The following is a 23,680-nucleotide window of genomic DNA, read 5'->3' on the forward strand; positions in this document are numbered from 1 at the left end:
TGCGATCTACGTTTTATGTACCTAAAAATTTATGAATCTTTGAGGGATTGTGGTGACTTGAATGTTTCATTTTCATACCATGTAAAATTATGTAAATCAACACTTATTCAACCACAATTACACAATCTGTAGTGAATATGCACAAGAATCAATCCAGAAACAAGATTACAACCCAAATCACTCAAAAATATCAACCGTATTTGAATAGAGCAAATACAAGAACTAAACACACCTCACAATCAAACCACAAGATGTGGAATGATTAACAAATCACTCAATAAAAGAGGAAATTAACAAGGACTGTAACTGGAGAATAGTATCAATTGAATGAGAGAAGAAGCCAAAAAACGTGCAGATGAAAATGTGTGTCTTGAACCCTAATTTGAGAGATGATTAGGGTTATATACTCCTTCGATCCAAACTTTGCAAAATGTCAACATTGGCCCCTCTACTTGAATTGTTGAAAGAATCAACACTAAACTCTTCTTTTCATCATCTTTAGCAATAAACATAAATTAAGAATAAATTAAACTGAAGTAGGCTGCAACTATCCAACTGCTATTATCTACTATCTCCACATCATGTGATCTCAGCAAGATACCTGCATAAAATTCTAGAACAAACCGCAAATAAGTAAATAAAAATAAATGATTTCAAAATAAGTTTGAAATGAATTATTATTTTGAACATTCCCCCTCAAACTTATTTCGAAATAAGTCAACAAGCCCTAGCTGCCTTACCAAAAGGTCATGTTGACCTGCAGTTAAACCTTTTTTAAAATATCTGCAAGTTGAACTTTAGATTCAACTTTTACAGGTTTTATTATGCCTGTAGCCACTTTATTTCTAATAAAATGTACATCCGCTTCAAAATGTTTGGTCCTTTCATGAAAAACAGGGTTGGCTACAAGCTGTAAAGCAGAATTGTTATCACAGTACAAGTTAACAGGAAGTACAACATTAATGTTAAGCTCTTGCAGCAAATTTTTAATCCAAATGATTTCACAAGCAACAGAACCCATGGCCCTTTATTCAGCTTCAGCTGAAGACCTAGAAATAGTTGCTTGTTTTTTACTTTTCCAAGAGACTAAAGAATTACAGAAATACACCAAATTACCAGTGACAGATTTTCTATTAAGTTTGCATTTGGCATAATGAGAATCACTATATGCAAAGAGTTTAAAGGAATCACTTTTAACAATTTGTACTCCTTTTTTAGGAGAACCTTTCAAATACCTTAAAACTCTAAAAGCAAGATTGAAATGAGACTGAAGAGGTGCATGCATATATTGACTCAAAACTTGCACATCAAATCCAATATCAGGTCTAGTTAGGGTTAAGTATATTAACCTTCCTACAAGTTTTGGGTATTCTGTAATATTTGTAAGCAATCTGTCTTTTAGACTTGGTTCATTTTCAACACTCAAGTTAGCCTCAATGGGAGTGCTCATAGGTTTACACCCTAGCATTCCATAATCATTTAATAATTCAAGGCAATATTTCCTTTGATTCATGCATATACCAGAATTATAGGGTAAAATTTCAATACCAAGAAAGTATTTAAGTATACCAAGATCTTTAATCATAAATTTTGTTTTAAGAAACCTCTTAAAATTTTCAATCTCAGTCAAATTATTTCCTATGACAACAATATCATCAACATAAACAAGTAAAGCAATGAAAACACCATTGATGTTTTTAACATATAAAGAATGATCAGAAACACTTTGTTCAAAACCATGTTCAATTCAAGCAGAATTTAACTTATGATTCCATTGCCTAGGAGCTTGTTTTAAACCATATAAAGACTTAACTAATTTGCAAACTTTAGTTTCATATTTAGAAAAATATCCTTCAGGCAGTTTCATATAAATTTCTTCATTCAAATCACCATAAAGAAATGCATTATTCACCTTAAGTTGAAACAATGCTCAGCTATTTTGAACAGCCAATGTAATAATACATCTGACAGTCACATGTTTTACCACAGAAGAATAAGTTTCATCATAATCAATTCCCTCCTTTTGACTGTAGCCTTTGGCTACAAGTCTTGTCTTATACCTTTCTATCTCACCATTAGATTTATACTTAATTTTATAAATCTATTTACTACCAATGGGTTTTCTATCAGAGGGTAAATCAGTAATAATCCAAGTATTATTTGTATTAAGAGCTTCAGTTTCTTGATTCATTGCCTCAACCCAATTGCTATCTTGTGAGGCTTCATAAAATGATTTAGGTTCATAAGACTTATTAAGATTAGTAGTAAAACACATATTATCATGAGTGAGCAAAGAATAGTTAACAACTTTTTCAATACCATACTTAACTTTACCATCTAAAACATAATCATTAAAATTTTTAGGAAGCACAGATTCTCTGGAAGACCTCCTTACAGTTTGAGTATGAACTGAACTAGTTGTATTTTCATTTACAAAAGTATTGCCCTCAGGAGAGGATATATTATCCATGGGAGTTGCAGGAGTACTTGGACCTTCACTAGAACCACTATCTCTACTAGAAGTATTACTTCCATTTGTAAGACTATGATCACTAGTGTAGCCACTTGTACTACTACCATCACCATCATATGCTGCTCTGACATCATCATTGGGACTTAAGACATTTTGGTCATTTTGAAAAATTTGATCAAACAAAAAATGTTTTTCCCTATCAACATTATGATCATTTTGACTATCATTGTGATGGCCCCGCCAAAACACTTAACGGCTCCGTCACTTGGTCCCACAGCTTGATCGGACTTAAATGAATTAAATAAACAACATTGCATTCTTTTTTTTCAAAAGTTTTCCAAAAATGAAATATACCAAAAATATGTAGTTTAAGTAACTCAACATATTAAATATCCAAAGTTGACATAAAACATTGTCAACAAAACACCCACAAGTTTAATTATTCAAAAAGAGAATGCAAGTTTAAAGTTTCATAATTGTTTAATAAAATCTGCTCAAATGCATGCAGACTCTTCTAACACAGCGGAAGCATCAAACAAACTCAAGTACCTGTGAAAACATGCGAGTAAACTGTCAACACAAAGGTTGAGTGAATTATAGGTTTAAATAACTGAATAAACTTTAGACCACAAGATTTAAAATGTTAGAAAACATTAAACATTATTCCATTATCAATGAGCCACCTGGTAACCACTTAACCCTTTATTTACCCTTGCCAAACACAATAAATATTATACACCGAACAGTGTATCTACAACAAAATACGAAGTACTAAATATTCCGATTATAAATTGCTAGCACGATTAGCTCGAAATGGGGTTGTCAAACCCGATAGATCTATCCGTAGGATTCGCATTCACCAGTAGAAACCAGTGATTACAGTTACCAGACTAGGGAATATTTTTGTTCAACCCATAACGAATAATTTAAATTTAATTGTCACTTGTGTCTAAACGTAAAATAAATTGCATGTAATCACATCCCAAAAATATACTTTGAAAAGTATGTAAAAATGGGACTATAATTCACCTTAATAGTAAACGAAGTAACCACACAATAAGCAAACAGCAAATGAAGTAAAGTGATCAGGAATGATCACAACGCCGACCTATAAATAAATCAGGTCGATATAAATAACTAACTTAAGTCAAGTCTTAGTATGATAGCTATTGTACATGTTGCAAGTAGACATAGAACAATACTCAACATGCATCAGTTTGATCAGAACAGCGTACGGACACACACTTTCTATTTTTAGAACGTTTCTATTTTTAGCAGGTTTCCATTTTTGGAAAGTTCCTATTTTTGGAAAGTTTCTATTTTTGAAAAGTTTCTATTTTAGGAAAGTTTCTATTTTTGGAAAGTTTCCAAATTTAGAAAGTTTCCATATTTAGAAAGTTTCTATTTTTAGAAAGTTTTTAACTTAGGAAAGTTTCCTTAATTAGAAAGTCAACAAAAGTCAACTGAAAGTCAAAGTCGACCAAAAGTCAACTCAAAAGTCAACCTTGGTCAAACATAGTCAACATTAATTTTAAAAGTGTAAGTTGTAATAATAATATAAGTTATAATGTTAATTAAAGTTAAATATGTATAATTATGTCATAACATAAGTTTAATTAAATTAAATTGAATTATTAAAGTTAACATAAGTTTAAATGATATAATTAATATAACATAAGTATTTAATTAATTAATTAAATATTAGTCATAATATAAGTATTATTAATTAATAATAAATTTTAAATCATATCATAAGTATTATTAATTAATAATAAATTATTAATCATATCATAAGTTTATAATTATAATTATTAAATCATAAGTATTTAATAATTAAATTATAATTAAATAATAACTAAGTCTTATAATAATTAAATAGTTAATTAATCCTTATTATAAGTCATATAATAATAATCTCATAATATAAGCTTAATACTTATCATAAGTATTTTTCATTAATAATAAAAGTATTATTAATCATAAGTTTAATTAAATGTTTAATTAAATCATAAGTAATAATTAAATGATATAATAAATATATATCATAAGTCTTAAATTATAATAATTACTTTTTATAACATAAGTAATTTAATAATAATGAAAATCATTATTTATATCATAAGTTTTAATAATTAACCATAAGTTTTAATTAAAAGTTCATCGGGTCATATCTTGAGCCCCGGGCGTCGATTTTCAGCGAGCCTTATGAAATGTCCCGTTCATATTGATTATAAACGTTCCATATTAATTGATTTCATTGCGAGGTTTTGACCTCTATATGAGACGTTTTTCAAAGACTGCATTCATTTTTAAAACAACCATAACCTTTATTTTATCAATAAAGGTTTTAAAAGCATTACGTAGATTATCAAATAATGATAATCTAAAATATACTGTTTACACATGACCATTACATAATGGTTTACAATAGAAATATATTACATCGACATATGTTTCTTGAATGCAGTTTTTACACAATATCATACAAACATGGACTCCAAATCTTGTCCTTATTTTAGTATGCAACAGCGGAAGCTCTTAGTATTCACCTGAGAATAAACATGCTTTAAACGTCAACAAAAATGTTGGTGAGTTATAGGTTTAACCTATATATATCAAATCGTAACAATAGACCACAAGATTTCATATTTCAATACACATCCCATACATAGAGATAAAAATCATTCATATGGTGAACACCTGGTAACCGACATTAACAAGATGCATATATAAGAATATCCCCATCATTCCGGGACACCCTTCGGATATGATATAAATTTCGAAGTACTAAAGCATCCGGTACTTTGGATGGGGTTTGTTAGGCCCAATAGATCTATCTTTAGGATTCGTTTCAATTAGGGTGTCTGTTCCCTAATTCTTAGATTACCAGACTTAATAAAAAGGGGCATATTTGATTTCGATAATTCAACCATAGAATGTAGTTTCATGTACTTGTGTCTATTTTGTAAATCATTTATAAAACCTGCATGTATTCTCATCCCAAAAATATTAGATTTTAAAAGTGGGACTATAACTCACTTTCACAGATATTTCCTTCCTCGAAAATAAGACTTGGCCACGGATCGATTCACGAACCTATACAAATATGTACATATATATCAAAGTATGATCAACCATTTTTATTATGTTTTAAAGATTTGAGTGTATTAAGTCAGTTGTCCTCGTTAATAACCTACAACTAGTTGTCCACAGTTAGATGTACAGAAATAAATCGATATATATTATCTTGAATCAATCCACGACCCAGTGTATACACTTCTCAGGCTAGATCACAACTCAAAGTATATATATTTTTGGAATCAACCTCAACCCTGTATTGCTAACTCCAACATTACTGCATATAGAGTGTCTATGGTTGTTCCAAATAATATTTATGCATGGGTCGATATGATATGTCAAAACATTTGCATACGTGTCTATGGTATCCCAAATTTACATAATATATTAGAATACATGTATAATACAATATAAGTTAGCTAGGATATGATTTGTATAGATTTGTTAAACATTTCCCGTAGCTAAAAAGATCAAAAATATCCAATCTTGTTTTACCCATAACTTCTTCATTTTAAATCCGTTTTGAGTGAATCAAATTGCTATGGTTTCATATTGAACTCTAATTTAAGAATCCAAACAGAAAAATTATAGGTTTATATTCGGAAATTTAAGTTACATGTCAATTACTAAAGAGGTAGTCATTTCCGTCGAAAGAACGACATCTTGATGACCATTTTGAAAAATATACTTTCACTTTGAGTTTAACCAAGATTTTTGGATATAGTTTCATGTTCATATGAAAAATCATTTTCCCAGAAGAACAACTTTTAAATCAAAGTTTATCATAGTTTTTAATTATCCAAACCAAAACAGCCCCCGGTTTCACTACGACGGCGTATATCCGATTTTATGGTGTTCATCGTGTTTCCAGGTTTTAAATCATTAAGTTAGCATATCATATAGATATAGAACATGTGTTTAGTTGATTTTAAAAGTCAAGTTAGAAGGATTAACTTTTGTTTGCGAACAAGTATAGAATTAACTAAACTATGTTCTAGTGATTACAAGTTTAAACATTCGAATAAGAGAACTTTATATGTATGAATCGAATGATGTTATGAACATCATTACTACCTCAAGTTTTCTGAATAAAACTACTGGAAATGAGAAAAATGGATCTAGCTTCAAAGGATCCTTGGATGGTTTGAAAGTTCTTGAAGCAGAATCATGACACGAAAACAGTTCAAGTAAGATTTTCACTCGAAATAAGATTGTTATAGTTGTAGAAATTGAATCAAAGTTTGAATATGAATATTACTTTGAATTAGAAAGATAACTTACTATAAATAATAAAGGTTCCTTGATCTTAGATGATTACTTGGAATGGATTAGAAAGCTTGGAAGTAGACTTGCAAACTTGGAAGTATTCTTGATTTTTATGAAACTATGCTTATGGAATTTATGAAGAACACTTAGAACTTGAAGATGGAACTTGAGAGAGATCAATTAGATGAAGAAAATTTAAGAATGAAAGTGTTTGTAGGTGTTTTTGGTCGTTGGTATATGGATTAGATATAAAGGATATGTAATTTTGTTTTCATGTAAATAAGTCATGAATGATTACTAATATTTTTGTAATTTTATGAGATATTTCATGCTAGTTGCCAAATGATGGTTCCCACATATGTTAGGTGACTCATATGGGCTGCTAAGAGCTGATCATTGGAGTGTATATACCAATAGTACATACATCTAAAAGCTGTGTATTGTACGAGTACGAATACGGGTGCATACGAGTAGAATTGTTGATGAAACTGAATGAGGATGTAATTGTAAGCATTTTTGTTAAGTAGAAGTACTTTGATATGTGTCTTGAAGTCTTTAAAAAGTGTAAGAATACATATCAAAACACAACATGTATATACATTCTAATGGAGTCGTTAAGTCTTCGTTAGTCGTTACATGTAAGTGTTGTTTTGAAACCTTTAAGTTAACGATCTCAATTACTGTTGTTAACCAAATGTTTATTATATCAAATGAGATGTTAAATTATTATGTTATCATGATATTATGATGTATGAATATATCTTAATATGATATATACATTAAAATATCGTTACAACGATAATCGTTACATATAAGTCTCGTTTCGTAATTCTTGAGTTAGTAGTCTTGTTTTTACATATGTAGTTCATTGTTAACACACTTAATAATATATTTAAATATCATTTTATCATGTTAAATATAGTGTATCAATATCTTAATATGATACATATGTATTTAGTAGACGTTATCATAACGATAATCGTTATATATATCATTTCGAGTTTCTTAACTTAGTAATCTCATTTCTTATGTATAACACACATTGTTAATATACTTAGTGAGATACTTACTCGTCATAATATCATATCAACCATATATATATGTCTATATATACCACAACATGTAGTTTTTACAATTTTGTAACGTTCGTGAATCGCCGGTCAACTTGGGTGATCAATTGTCTATATGAAACTTATTTCATTTAATCAAGTCTTAACAAGTTTGATTTCTTAACATGTTGGAAACATTTAGTCCTGTAAATATCAATCTCAATTAATATATATAAACATGGAAAAGTTCGGGTCACTACAGTACCTACCCGTTAAATAAATTTCGTCCCGAAATTTTAAGCTGTTGAAGGTGTTGACGAATCTTCTGGAAATAGATGCGGGTATTTCTTCTTCATCAAATCTTCACGCTCCCAGGTGAACTCGGGTCCTCTACGAGCATTCCATCGAACCTTAACAATCGGTATCTTGTTTTGCTTAAGTCTCTTAACCTCACGATCCATTATTTCGACGGGTTCTTCAATGAATTGAAGTTTTTCATTGATTTGGATTTCGTCCAACGGAATAGTGAGATCTTCTTTAGCAAAACATTTCTTCAAATTCGAGACGTGAAAAGTGTTATGTACAGCCGCGAGTTGTTGAGGTAGCTCCAGTTGGTAAGCTACTGGTCCGACACGATCTATAATCTTGAATGGTCCAATGTAACTTGGATTTAGTTTCCTCCGTTTACCAAATCGAACAACGCCTTTCCAAGGTGAAACCTTAAGCATGACCATTTCTCCAATTTTAAACTGTATATCTTTTCTTTTACTGTTCGCGTAGCTCTTTTGTCGACTCTGGGCGGTTTTCAATCGTTGTTGAATTTGGATGATTTTCTCGGTAGTTTCTCGTATTATCTCCGGACCTGTAATCTGTCTATCCCCCACTTCATTTCAAAAAATCGGAGACCTGCACTTTCTACCATAAAGTGCCTCAAACGGTGCCATCTCAATACTAGAATGATAACTGTTGTTGTAGGAAAATTCTGCTAACGGTAGGTGTCGATCCCAACTGTTTCCGAAATCAATAACACATGCTCGTAGCATGTCTTCAAGCGTTTATATCGTCCTTTTGCTCTGCCCATCAGTTTGTGGATGATAGGCAGTACTCATGTCTAGACGAGTCCCCAATGCTTGTTGCAATGTCTGCCAGAACCTTGAAACAAATCTACCATCCCTATCAGAGATAATAGAGACGGGTATTCCATGTCTGGAGACAACCTCCTTCAAATACAATCGCGCCAACTTCTCCATTTTGTCATCTTCTCTCATTGGCAGGAAGTGTGCTGACTTGGTGAGATGATCAACTATTACCCAAATAGTATCATAACCACTTGCAGTCCTTGGTAATTTTGTAATGAAATCCATGGTAATGTTTTCCCATTTCCATTCTGGGATTTCAGGTTGTTGTAGTAGACCTGATGGTTTCTGATGTTCAGCTTTGACCTTAGAACACGTCAAACATTCTCCTACATATTTAGCAATATCGGCTTTCATACCCGGCCACCAAAATTGTTTCTTGAGATCTTTATACATCTTCCCCGCTCCGGGATGTATTGAATATATGGTTTTATGTGCTTCCTTAAGTACCATTTCTCTCACATCTCCAAACCTTGGTACCCAAATTCTATCAGCCCTATATCGGGTTCCATCTTCTTGAATATTAAGATGTTTCTCTGATCCTTTAGGTATCTCATTCTTCAACTTTCCTTCTTTTACAACCCCCTGTTGCGCCTCCTTTATTTGAGTAGTAAGGTTAGTACGAATAATTATATTCATAGCTTTTACCCGTATAGGTTCTCTGTCCTTTCTACTCAAAGCGTCAGCTACCACATTCGCCTTCCCCGGGTGGTATCGAATCTCAAAATCATAATCATTCAACAGTTCAATCCACCTGCATTGTCTCATATTCAGTTGCTTCTGATTAAATATATGTTGGAGACTTTTGTGGTCAGTATATATAATACTTTTGACCCCATATAAATAATTCCTCCAAGTCTTTAATGCAAAAACAACAGCACCCAATTCCAAATCGTGAGTCGTATAATTTTGCTCGTGAATCTTCAATTGTCTAGACGCATAAGCAATCACCTTCGTTCGTTGCATTAATACACAACCGAGACCTTGCTTTGATGCATCACAATAAATCACAAAATCATCATTTCCTTCAGGCAATGACAATATAGGTGCCGTAGTTAGCTTTTTCTTCAATAACTGAAACTCCTTCTCTTGTTCATCCTTCCATTCAAATTTCTTCCCTTTATGCGTTAATGCAGTCAAGGGTTTTGCTATTTTGGAGAAATCTTGGATGAATCTTCTGTAGTAACCAGCCAATCCTAAAAATTGACGTATATGCTTCGGAGTTTTTGGGGTTTCCCACTTTTCAACGGTTTCGATCTTTGCTGGGTCCACCTGGATACCTTCTTTGTTCACTATGTGACCGAGGAATTGAACTTATTCCAACTAAAATGCACACTTTGAAAACTTAGCGTACAGTTTTTCTTTCCTCAATACTTCTAGCACTTTTCTCAAATGTTCTTCGTGCTCTTGATCATTCTTTGAGTAAATAAGTATGTCATCAATGAAAACAATGACAAACTTGTCATGATATGGCCCACACACTCAGTTCATAAGGTCCATGAACACAGCTGGTGCGTTAGTCAATCCAAACGGCATAACCATAAACTCGTAATGACCATAACGCATCCTAAAAGCAGTTTTTGGAATATCATCCTCCTTTACTCACATTTAATGATATCCAGAACATAAATCGATTTTCGAATAAATCGACGAGCCTTGTAGTTGATCAAATAAGTCGTCAATTATCGGCAGTGGATAACGGTTTTTGATGGTAAGTTTATTCAACTCTCTGTAGTCAATACACAACCTAAATGTACCATCCTTCTTCTTGAAAAACAAAACAGGAGCTCCCCATGGTGATGTGCTTGGTTGAATGAAACCACGTTCTAATAGTTCTTGTAGTTGGCTTTGCAGTTCTTTCATCTCGCTGGGTGCGAGTCTGTAAGGAGCACGAGCTATTGGTGCAGCTCCTGGTACAAGATCTATTTAAAATTCAACAGATCGATATGGAGGTAGTCCCCGTAATTCTTTCGGAAATACATCGGGAAATTCTTTTGCGACGGGAACATCATTGATGCTCTTTTCTTCAGTTTGTACTTTCTCGACGTGTGCTAGAACATCATAGCAACCTTTTCTTATTAGTTTTTGTGCCTTCAAATCACTAATAAGATGTAGCTTCATGTTGCCCTTTTCTTCGTACACCATTAAGGGTTATGCTTCTTCTCGTACAATGCGAATTGCATTTTTGTAACATACGATATCTGTTTTCATCTCCTACAGCCAGTCCATGCCAACTATTACATCAAAACTCCCTAACTCTACTGGTATCGAATCAATCTTAAATATTTCACTACCCAGTTTAATTTCTCGATTCCGGCATATATAATCTGCTGAAATTAATTTACCATTTGCTAACTCGAGTAAAAATTTACTATCCAACGACGTCAATGGACAACTTAATTTAGCACAAAAATCTCTACTCATATAGCTTCTATCCGCACCCGAATCAAATAAAACGTAAGCAGATTTATTGTCAATAAGAAACGTACCCGTAACAAGTTCCGGGTCTTCCTGTGCCTCTGCCGCATTAATATTGAAAACTCTTCCGCGGCCTTGTCCATTCGTGTTCTCCTGGTTCGGGCAATTTCTAATAATGTGGCCCGGTTTTCCACATTTATAACAAACTACATTGGCATAACTTGCTCCGACACTACTTGCTCCGCCATTACCCATTTGTTCCTTTCGTTCTGTTAACCCCTGGTCCGTAGACCTCACACTTCGCCGCGCTATGACCATTTCTTTTACACTTGTTGCAAAATTTGGTGCAGAACCCCGAGTGATACTTTTCACACCTTTGGCATAGCTGCTTCTGATTGTTGTTGTTGTTGCGGTTGTTATTGTTGTTGGGATGATTGTTGTAGTTGTTGTTGTTGTTGTTGTTGTTGTTGTTGTGCCGTTTGTTGTAATTGCGATTGATGTTGCGATTGTTGGGATAGTTGTTGTTGTATTGGTGACTCTTATCACCATTTTCCTCCCACTTTCTTTTGACTAGCTTCACGTTGGCCTCTTCGGCCGCCTGTTCTTTAATTCTTTTCTCAATCTGGTTCACTAGTTTGTGAGCCATTCTACATGCCTTTTGTATGGAGGCAGGCTCGTGTGAACTTATATCTTCTTGGATTCTCTCCGGTAACTCTTTCACAAACGCGTCGATCTTCTCTTCCTCATCTTCGAACGCTCTCGGACACAATAGGCACAATTCTGTGAATCGTCTTTCGTACAAAGTAATATCGAATCCCTGTGTTCGTAACCCTCTAAGTTCTGACTTAAGCTTATTGAACTCGGTTCTGAGACGGTACTTCTCGTTCATCAAGTGCTTGAATGCTGACCACGGTAGCGCGTAAGTAGCATCTTGTCCCACTTGCTCTAGATAGGTATTCCACCATGTTAACGCAATACCTGTGAAGGTATGCGTAGCGTACTTCACTTTGTCTCCTTCAGCACACTTACTTATGGAAAACACCGATTCAACTTTCTCGGTCCACCGTTTCAATCCGATTGGTCCTTCGGTCCCATCAAATTCTGAAGGTTTGCAGGCAGTTAATTCCTTGTAGGAGCATCCTACACGATTTCTTGCGCCGTTAGCTGTATTGCTAGATTCAGAGTTATTGTTGGTATGTAGCGCGACCTGTACTGCGGCTATGTTTGAAACAAGAAAGGCACGAAATTCCTCTTCGCTCATATTCAAGGTGTGTCGAGTAGTCGGTGCCATTTCCTTCAAAATAGTCAAATGAAATAAGTTAATCATACAGAATATTAAGAGTAGTCAATAGTATCTTGTAGCATAATATGAACTCATTTATAAAAGCTTTTTCTTCATATTAGCGTTTTATAAGTTTAAATTCGGGTACTACCTACCCGTTAAGTTCATACTTAGTAGCTAATATACAATTCAACTACTACAATTCCATATGAAAAACTGATTATAATAATATATCACATACAAATATTCTTCAAACTTACAACTTCGCTATATTACATATAACATGAAATATAGTACACTATGATACAAGACAGTTTTGAAGATAAATCTAGTTAATAAGCAAATTGTTCAGCAAAGGAAATAAAGACACGTAATTCATAAGTCCAGAAACAAGTCATGCATTCTGGCTTTACTAAGACGACTTCCCACCCTTGGTTTTGTGGAAAATAACCGTTATGACCATTGGCTAGGCAGCATGTTGTAATGTCGTCAAAAGGATGAGGGTTTCGTAATGTCCAACAGCCCCGTAATAATCTAAAAACCTTGTTTCTCACCCCAACTACTGAATCCGTCACTTGTGGGAAAGTTTTATTTAAAAGCTGCAATCCGATGTTCTTTTTCTCACTTTGGTAGAAGCGAACATCACTAACCCGTAAGCATAACATGATTCTTTATGTTGCATGTTAGAAGCTCTTTCTAATTCACGAAATCCTATATTGGGATATGTTGAGTCAAAATAGGTTCTTAACCCGTAGCGTAAAATTGCATTTCGGTTCCCCGCATTTAACGCTTTAAAGAAAACACGGCGTAACTTAAAGTCTCCCCAATGTGATATACCCCACCTATCAAAGGAAAGCCTTTTATAAACTAAGGCATTTCTGGAAAGTCTTTCAAATGTTTGACAAGTTAATTTCGCCATAACTAAATGTGCTGATGAATTCTGACCGACTCTAGACAAGATTTCCTCAATCATATCCTCTGGTAGGTCTTCTAAAATATTCGGTTGTCTACCCTTAACGTCCATTTTGTTTTTATACTGTAAAATAGACAAGGATTAGATTCGCAATAACAAACAATACAAGCAATTTTTACATAGAACATAAAAGTACAAGCACACTACAATACATTTATTACACAACATGCTCACACCCCTCTAATCTGAATCACTGGTTTCTTCTTCTTCGGACTTGGTTCTTTTTCCTAATCTTCTAGGGATATATGATGTTCCTCTAATACGAGTCGTCGTTTTCCACATTGGTTTACAAAAACCTGGTGGTTTAGAGGTTCCTGGGTTATTGTCACGATATTGAAAATACGGGTGTTGACGGTACATATAAAGTTCATCGGGGTCGGAATCAGATTTCTCTATTTTGATGCCTTTTCCCTTATTATTTTCTTTTGCCTCATTAAAATGGGTCAGGGTAATTTCTATAACATCATCGGAATCCTCATCAGGATCCGATTCATCGGAAAATTGGTAATTTTCCCAATATTTTGCTTCCTTAGCGGAAACACCATTGACCATTATTAACTTTGGTCCATTGGTTGAGGATTTTCTTTTATTTGACCGGTTTTCTGTGGTTCCTAATATTCCCCCCTCCGGAACCTCTTCTTCTTCGGGTTCCTCTTCTTCCGGTTCCTCTTCTTCCGGTTCCGTTTCCTCTTCTTCCGGTTCCGGTTCTTCGGGAACTTGTGAATCTTGCCAATATATATTCTACTCTTCGTTATTATTAGGTGAGTCAATGGGATTTGTGCTAGAGGTAGACATCTATCACACAATATCAAACATGTTAAGAGATTAATATATCACATAATATTTACATGTTAATAATATATAGTTTCCAACAAAAATGTTAAGCAATAATTTTTAAAGAAAACGTGGTCGAAGTCCAGACTCACTAATGCATTCTAACAAACTCGATAAGACACACTAATGCAAATTTTCTGGTTCTCTAAGACTGATGTGTACGAGGTGTACTATGAAATAGTATTATTTTTATAACGAAATACTATTAAATATGATACAATTTTACACAAGATATTTATTTATTTATAGAATGGATATACCTAAACCTTGCTACAACACTTATAGGTAGTGTACCTAATCGTACAGTAGTGTAGTTTTTAGTAAGTCCGGTTCGTCCACAGGGAACTCTTAAACAAGCTTAATGCTATATTAGTTTTAAATTTATAAAAATACAAATATATATATAAGTGATATTATTATTATAAAAGGGGGTTTTTACCGTTTAATGACCGGTTTGTCGATTTTTAAAACTTTAGTCGCAGTTAAAACCTAATGTAAAATATTATATAAATAAAAGACTTAATTTAAAGCGTAAAATAAATAACGATAATGAAATTGCGATAAAAGTGCGATAATTAAAAAGTACAATAATTAAAAGTGCAATTAAATACAATGACAATAAATAAAAGTGCGATAATTAAAAGTGCAATTAAATATGAAATAAAGGAAATTAAATATGAAATAAATGAATTATGCTTATTTAAACTTCCGTAATCATGATGTTTGACGTGTTGATTTTTAGTTTATTCCCATGGATTAATTGTTCTTTGTCCTGGATTATTCAATATGTCCATACGAATTTGTCCATAATAGTCCATCAGTCATAATCATAAAATGCGGAAGTCCTCGCCTGTGATGACCCGAAAATTTCTGACCAAATTTAAACTTAATCTTTGTATGATTAACATTTCTGACACGATAAGCAAAGTCTGTAAAACTGAATCTCAAAATTTTTGAACTACTTTTATATATTTAAATACCATTCGGTTGTTTTCGACGATTCGCGAACAATTATATGTAAATAGATACATATATACTATAACTTAAAAAGGTAACAATGTATTAATTGTTTGATACCGTACATTAAACTTATTGGTTTAAATATCTATTTGAATATATATGATAAGTTGAAATATTTATTATTAAAATTTATTTAAAAATAACTTCCAACGTGTATTTAAAAACTGATTTATGTATATTAAAAAGATATATACATATATATAATTTAAAGTTATTTAGTAAACGATAGTAACATTCGTTTATTGATTCGATTGATATTTAGATAAGTTAACTAAAGCGTTTAAGATGAACCAGTAAAACACTAATTTGCTACAGTATTTTCAAATTGCTACAGTACCCAAAATGCTACAGTGTTTTCAAAAATCACTATTTGCTACAGTGAAATTGACTTTGCTACAGTGAATTGCTACAGTAAAACACTATTTCAAAATGAAACTGTATGTATTATATATTAACAAATAGCGAGACGATGATTTATAGAAGTAAATGACCAAAACACTCAAATGTATAAGTTATACCTCGAGTGGTATAGTTTATGGATGATTTAAGACTATATTTTGACAAAGGTACGATTCACGAAACGTAAAGTACAAGTTTTCTCAGTATACGATAGGACGTTCGAAAAACCAGAACCGGGACATAAGTCGAGTGACGACGTACGACTTATCGGAACAAAAATTACAAGTTAACTATGCACGTGAATATAATATAATATATAATTAATTATATAAATTAAATATATTATATTTATATTTATATTAAATAATCATGTCGACAAGCAAAAATACAAATGATTGTGAGCTGGCTGAGGGGCTCATGCGATCGCATGAGAATCCCATACAAACCTCATGCGATCGCATGAGGTGCTGGGACAGAAATGTTCCTATAAATTGATCGATTTCTGTTTCATTTTCTAATCTATATCGATATCTCTCTCTATATATATTATTATTATTATTATTAATATTAATATTATTATTATTATTATTATTATTATTATTATTATTATTATTATTATTATTATTATTAAGATTAATATTATTATTAATCTTATTATTATTATTATTATTAGTATATACATAAAATACTACGACGAAGTCATGAGTGTGTCATTTTAAAAATGAGTTTTACGAGCGGGATAGAGCTAAGGAAATTATGGGTTATTGCCAAGGAGGTTATGGGTAATGTTCAGGGGTATATTTATGAATCAAACCTAGTGTTTATCATCTCCGTTACGTCTACGTACTTTCCTACAATATTGAATCTCAATATTGATACGTTGAGATCTACGGTTATTTGGTAATTCGAGTTTCGGTCACATTTTGGTGAACGACTTTATATGCTGCTAAGGTGAGTTTCATTGCTCCCTTTTTAATTACTTTTGCAATATATATTTTTGGGCTGAGAATACATGCAATTTATTTTAAACGCAATGGATACAAGTACATACTAAATTCTACACCGAGTTTGAACCGAAAATCCCTTAGCTTTGGTAACTAGTAACTGCCGGTTATAAGAACTGGTGGGCGCGAGTAGTAGTATATGGATTCATAGGGCTTGATATCCCCGTCCGAGCTAGAGCACTAGCCTTTTAACGGACGTATGCTATTTGAGAAGCGTACACGTTGGTTTGCGTGTATTATTAAGATGATTATACAAAGGGTATAAAATATATATATGTTAAGTTTAGTTGCCAGGGTGCTCAATTTCGTAGAATATTTTGATAAACGTTTCTGGATTGAACAACTGAAATCTTGTGATCCACCTTTATATACAGATTATGCGCAACATTAAAACTATGAACTCACCAACTTTTGTGTTGACACTTGTTAGCATGTTTATTCTCAGGTTCCCTAGAAGTCTTCCGCTGTTTGCTTATATGTTAGACAAGCTATGTGCATGGAGTCATATATGGCATATTTTTCAAGGAAACGTTGCATTCACCAAATCATCACCATGTATCTTATTTTGACTGCATTGTCAATGGAAGTATTATTGTAAATTATTATATTAAGGTGATTGTCTATATGTAGAAATCATCAGATGTCGAAAACCTTTAATTTAAATATTCATTTATGATGTGCCTTTTCAAAAGAATGCAATGTTTACAAAACGTATCATATAGAGGTCAAATACCTCGCAATGAAATCGATGAATGACGTGTTCGTCCATATGGATTTGGAGCGATCGTCACATCGCCAAATTATTCTTATTCCCGAAGTTAAATATTCCAACTAATTGGGGATTCGAATTATAACAAGGTTTTAATACTTTGTTTAATGAATACACCAGGTTATCGACTGCGTGTGAACCAAGGTTTTACTACTTTGTTAACAATTATACCAATTACCCTTGAATATAATCCACCCCTATTTCAACAAGTCTATTAACTATTAATCCAGTTCCGTGTCCGGTAAAATGAACAATTATTGGTATTTATAGATATCCCGCCCACCGTGCCCAGTCAAGCGTATGTGGTTATATATAAATACGTCAAATTATAATTCTATATATTAATTTAACGAGGTATCTTTTAGTTAATATAAAACCCATTAATAGCCCATAGTCTAATTTCCACAAGTGTCGTTCTTTTGTCCAAACCCCAATTATGGTACAAAACCCAATTACACAATTTTAATATTTAGCCCAACATCATGATTACTTCAGCATTAAATAAGCATAATAATAACTTAGCTACGAGACATTAATTTAAAAATAACATTAACCATAACTTACAGTGATTAAAAATAGCGTAGCGTTACACGGACAGAATTTCGACTTACACCCTTACAACATTCGCTAACATACCCTTATTATTAGAATTAAAATTAAAATTAAAATTATAATATAAATATATTTACATATAGATAGAGAGATGGATATATGATGCAACAAAGCTCGAAATTTATAGGCATGTCAGCTGCTACCTACTGCCATGCGATCGCATGGCTTTTTGCCTTCCAGGCCATGCGATCGCATGGCCCTGGAATTCAGCTCACATGTCTTTGTTTCTTCTGCCGACGGTTTTTATTATATAATATAATATATATATTAATTTTAAGAATTAATTATATATTATATTATATTCATGTGCATAGTTGACTTGTAATTTTTAGTCCGTTGCGTCGAGCGTTGAGAGTTGACTTTGGTCCCGGTTCCGGTTTTTCGAACGTCCTTTCGTATAATTTAATATTGTAGTGACCTGAACTTTTCCATGTTTATATATATATTAAATGAAATTGTTATTTACATGATTAAGTGTTTCCAACATGTTAAGCAATCAAACTTGTTAAGACTTGATTAATTGAAATAGGTTTCATATAGACAATTGACCACCCAAGTTGACCGGTGATTCACGAACGTTAAAACTTGTAAAAACTATACGATGACATATATATGGTTATATATATAGTTAACATGATTTTATTATAAGTATGTATCTCATTAGGTATTTTAACAATGAGTTATATACATAAAAATGAGACTATTAATTTAAGAAACTCGAAAACGATATATATAACGATTATCGTTATAACAACGTCTTACTAGGTACATATGAATCATATTAAGATATTGATACACTTGGTTAATTATATTAAATGATAAGTAAATATATTATTAAGTGTATTAACAATGAAATACATATGTAAAAATAAGACTACTAACTTAATGATTTCGAAACGAGACATATATGTAACGATTATCGTTGTAACGACATTTAACTGTATATACATCATACTAAGATATATTATATATCATAATATCATGATAATATAACAATTTAACATCTCATTTGTTATAATAAACAATGGGTTAACAACATTCAACAAGATCGTTAACCTAAAGGTTTCAAAACAACATTTACATGTAACGACTAACAATGACTTAACGACTCAGTTAAAATGTATATACATGTAGTGTTTTAATATGTATTCATACACTTTTGAAAGACTTCAAGACACTTATCAAAATACTTCTACTTAACAAAAATGCTTACAATTACATCCTCATTCAGTTTCATCAACAATTCTACTCGTATGCACCCGTATTCGTACTCGTACAATACACAGCTTTTAGATGTATGTACTATTGGTATATACACTCCAATGATCAGCTCTTAATAGCCCATGTGAGTCACCTAACACATGTGGGAACCATCATTTGGCAACTAGCATGAAATATCTCATAAAATTACAAAAATATGAGTAATCATTCATGACTTATTTACATGAAAACAAAGTTACATATCCTTTATATCTAATCCATACACCAACGACCAAAACCACCTACAAACACTTTCATTCTTCAATTTTCTTCATCTAATTGATCTCTCTCAAGTTCTATCTTCAAGTTCTAAGTGTTCTTCATAAATTCCAAAAGTTCTAGTTTCATAAAATCAAGAATACTTCCAAGATTGCAAGTTTACTTCCAAGTTTTCTAAATCCATTCCAAGTAATCATCCAAGATCAAGAAACCTTTGTTACTTACAGTAGGTTATCTTTCTAATACAAGGTAATAATCATATTCAAACTTTAATTCAATTTCTATAACTATAACAATCTTATTTCGAGTGGAAATCTTACTTGAAATTGTTTTCGTGTCATGATTCTGCTTCATGAACTTTCAAGCCATCCAAGGATCCTTTGAAGCTAGATCTATTTTTCTCATTTCCAGTAGGTTTATCCAAGGAACTTGAGGTAGTAATGATATTCATAACATCATTCGATTCATACATATAAAGTACTGGATACTTTAGTACTTCGAAATTAATATCATATCCGAAGGGTGTCCCGGAATGATGGGGATATTCTTATATATGCATCTTGTTAATGTCAGTTACCAGGTGTTCACCATATGAATGATTTTTATCTCTATGTATGGGATGTGTATTGAAATATGAAATCTTGTGGTCTATTGTTACGATTTGATATATATAGGTTAAACCTATAACTCACCAACATTTTTGTTGATGTTTAAAGCATGTTTATTCTCAGGTGAATACTAAGAGCTTCCGCTGTTGCATACTAAAATAAGGACAAGATTTGGAGTCCATGTTTGTATGATATTGTGTAAAAACTGCATTCAAGAAACTGATTTCGATGTAACATATTTGTATTGTATACCATTATGTAATGGTCGTGTGTAAACAAGATATTTTAGATTATCATTTAATCTACGTAAAGCTTTTTAAACATTTATTTATGAAATAAAGGTTATGGTTTGTTTTAAAAATGAATGCAGTCTTTGAAAAACGTCTCATATAGAGGTCAAAACCTCGCAACAAAATCAATTAATATGGAACGTTTTTAATCAATAAGAACGGGACATTTCAGTTGGTATCCTAGCGTTGGTCTTAGAGAACCAGAAAATTTGCATTAGTGTGTCTTATCGAGTTTGTTAGGATGCATTAGTGAGTCTGGACTTCGACCGTGTTTTCTTTAAAAATGATTGCTTAAAATTTTTGTTGGAAACTATATATTATTAACATGTATATATTATGTGATATATTAATCTCTTAAAATGTTTGATATTGTGTGATAGATGTCTACCTCTAGCACAAATCCCATTGAATCACCTAATAATAACGAAGAGTCGAATATATATTGGACTGATTCACAAGTTCCCGAAGAGGAACCGGAAGAAGAATCAGAACCGGAAGAAGAATCAGAACCGGAAGAGGAGGAACCGGAGGAGGAAATAGAACCGGTGGGGGAAATAATAAAACGGTTAAGTAAAAGAAAATCCTCAACCAACCGACCAAGGTTAATTATGGTCAATGGTGTTTCCGCCAAGGAAGCAAAATATTGGGATGATTACCAATTCTTCGATGAATCGGATTCCGACGAGAATTCGGATGATGTTATAGAAATTACCCCAACTGAATTTAAAAAAGCAAAAGAAAATAATAAGGGAAAGGGCATAAAAATAGAGAAATCTAATTCCAACCCCGATGAACTTTATATGTATCGTCAACCCCCGAAGTCCTTAAGTTGTAACAATGACCCGGGAACCTCTAAACCACCAGGTTTTTCTAAACCGTTGTGGAAAACGACAGCTAGTATTAGGGGAACATCATATATCCCTAGAAACTTGGCAAAACGAACCAAAACCGAAGAAGAAGAAACGAGCGAGTCGGAATAAGATAGTTGTATTCGTGTGGTGTAATATATGTAATATAGTGTGCTTATGTTTTATGATATATGTAAAAATTGCTTGTATTAATAAGTATTTTTTATGAATCTAACTCTTGTCTATTTTACAGTTTAAAAACACAAAATGGATAGACAACCCAATATTTTAAGAGACCTACCCGGAGACATGATTGATGAAATCTTGTCTAGAGTCGGTCAGAATTCCTCGGCACAACTATTTAAGGCGAGATCAGTTTGTAAGACATTCGAAGAACGTTCCAAGAATGTCTTGGTTTATAAGAGACTTTCGTTTGAAAGATGGGGGATATCACATTGGGAAACCTATAAGTTACGATGTGTTTACTTTGACGCATATATTGCGGGGAACCCAAATGCTATTTTACGCAACGGGTTAAGAAATTATTTTGACTCAATGTATCCGAATATAGGACTTCATGATTTAGAAAAAGCGGCTAACATGCAACATAAAGAAGCATGCTATGCTTACGAGTTAGTAATGTTCGCTTCTTACCAAAGTGAGAAAAAGAACATCGGGCTACAGCTATTAAACAAAACGTTCCCACAAGTGACGGAGTCGGTAATTGGGGTAAGAAATGAGGTTTTTAGGTTATTACGAGACTGTAGGTCATTACGTAACCCTCTTCCCTTTGACGACGTTACAACACACTGTCTTATCAACAGCCATAACGGTTATGTTCCACAAGACCAAGGATGGGAAGTAGTCCTAGTAAAACCAGAATGCATGACTTATTTCTGGACGTACGAATTACGTGTCTTTATTGCCTTTGCTGAATGACTTGTGTACTAGCTAGAATTATCTTCACAACTATCTTGTATCAAAGTTATTGTGTGCTATATTTCATGCTTTATGTAAAATAAGCGGTATTGTAAGTTTGTAAAATATTGTATAAAAGTTTGAACGTGAAATATTATTATAATCAGTTTTTCATATAGAATTGTAGTAGTTGAATTGTATATTAGCTACTAAGTATGAACTTAACGGGTAGGTACTACCCGAATTTAAACTTATAAAACGCTAATATGAAGAAAAAGCTTTTATAAATGAGTTCATATTATGCTACGAAATACTATTAACTACTCTTAATATTCTGTATGATTAACTTGTTCCATTTGACTATTTTGAAGGAAATGGCACCGACTACTCGACACACCTTGAATATGAATGAAGAGGAATTCCGTACTTTTATAGCTTCAAACATAGCCGCAGTACAAGCTGCGCTACATACCAACAATAACCTTGGATCTAGCAGTACAGGAAATTGTGTAGGATGCACCTACAAAGAAGTCACTGCCTGCAAACCTTTAGAATTTGATGGAACCGAAGGACCGATCGGATTGAAACGGTGGACCGACAAGGTCAAATCGGTGTTTGCCATAAGTAAGTGTACTGAAGAGGATAAAGTGAAGTACGCTACGCATACCTTCACAGGTTCTGCGTTAACATGGTGGAATACCTATCTAGAGCAAGTGGGATAAGATGATGCGTACGCACTACCGTGGTCAGCATTCAAGCACTTGATGAACGAGAAGTACCGTCCCAGAATCGAGGTCAATAAGCTCAAGACAGAACTTAGAGGGTTACGAACCCAAGGATTTGATATTACCACGTACGAAAGACGATTCACAGAATTGTGCCTATTGTGTCCAGGAGCATTCGAAGATGAGGAAGAGAAGATCGACGCGTTTGTGAAAAGATTACTGGAAAGAATCCAAGAAGATATAAGTTCACACGAGCCCGCCTCCATACAACAGGCATGTAGAATGGCTCACAAACTAGTGAACCAGATTGAGGAAAGAATTAAAGAACAGATGGCTGAAGAGACCAATGTGAAGCAAGTCAAAAGAAAGTGGGAGGAAAACGGTGATAAGAATCACCAATACAACAACAACAGCAATTACAATAATAATCGCAACAATTATCCCAACAATCGCAACATCAATCACAACTACAACAAATGGCCCAACAACAACAACAACA

At 33.0% G+C, this 23,680-nt stretch overlaps 1 protein-coding gene across 1 annotated transcript in view; it reads right to left on the reverse strand.

The window, feature by feature from the left end:
- Positions 1–1,027: 1,027 nt before the first annotated feature.
- Positions 1,028–23,680, reverse strand: part of LOC139901601 (uncharacterized) — a 107,223-nt gene continuing 84,570 nt past the window's right edge. Inside the window, exons 5-8 of the mRNA XM_071884295.1 lie at positions 3,184–3,224; positions 2,113–2,669; positions 1,570–1,638; positions 1,028–1,461 (exon numbers count right to left, since the gene is read on the reverse strand). Coding sequence (XP_071740396.1) covers positions 1,028–1,461; positions 1,570–1,638; positions 2,113–2,669; positions 3,184–3,224 — 1,101 coding nt within the window. The remainder of the gene's footprint in view (positions 1,462–1,569; positions 1,639–2,112; positions 2,670–3,183; positions 3,225–23,680) is intronic.

The sequence above is a fragment of the Rutidosis leptorrhynchoides genome, chromosome 3 (genome assembly GCF_046630445.1).
Source record: "Rutidosis leptorrhynchoides isolate AG116_Rl617_1_P2 chromosome 3, CSIRO_AGI_Rlap_v1, whole genome shotgun sequence".
Lineage (NCBI taxonomy): Eukaryota > Viridiplantae > Streptophyta > Magnoliopsida > Asterales > Asteraceae > Rutidosis > Rutidosis leptorrhynchoides.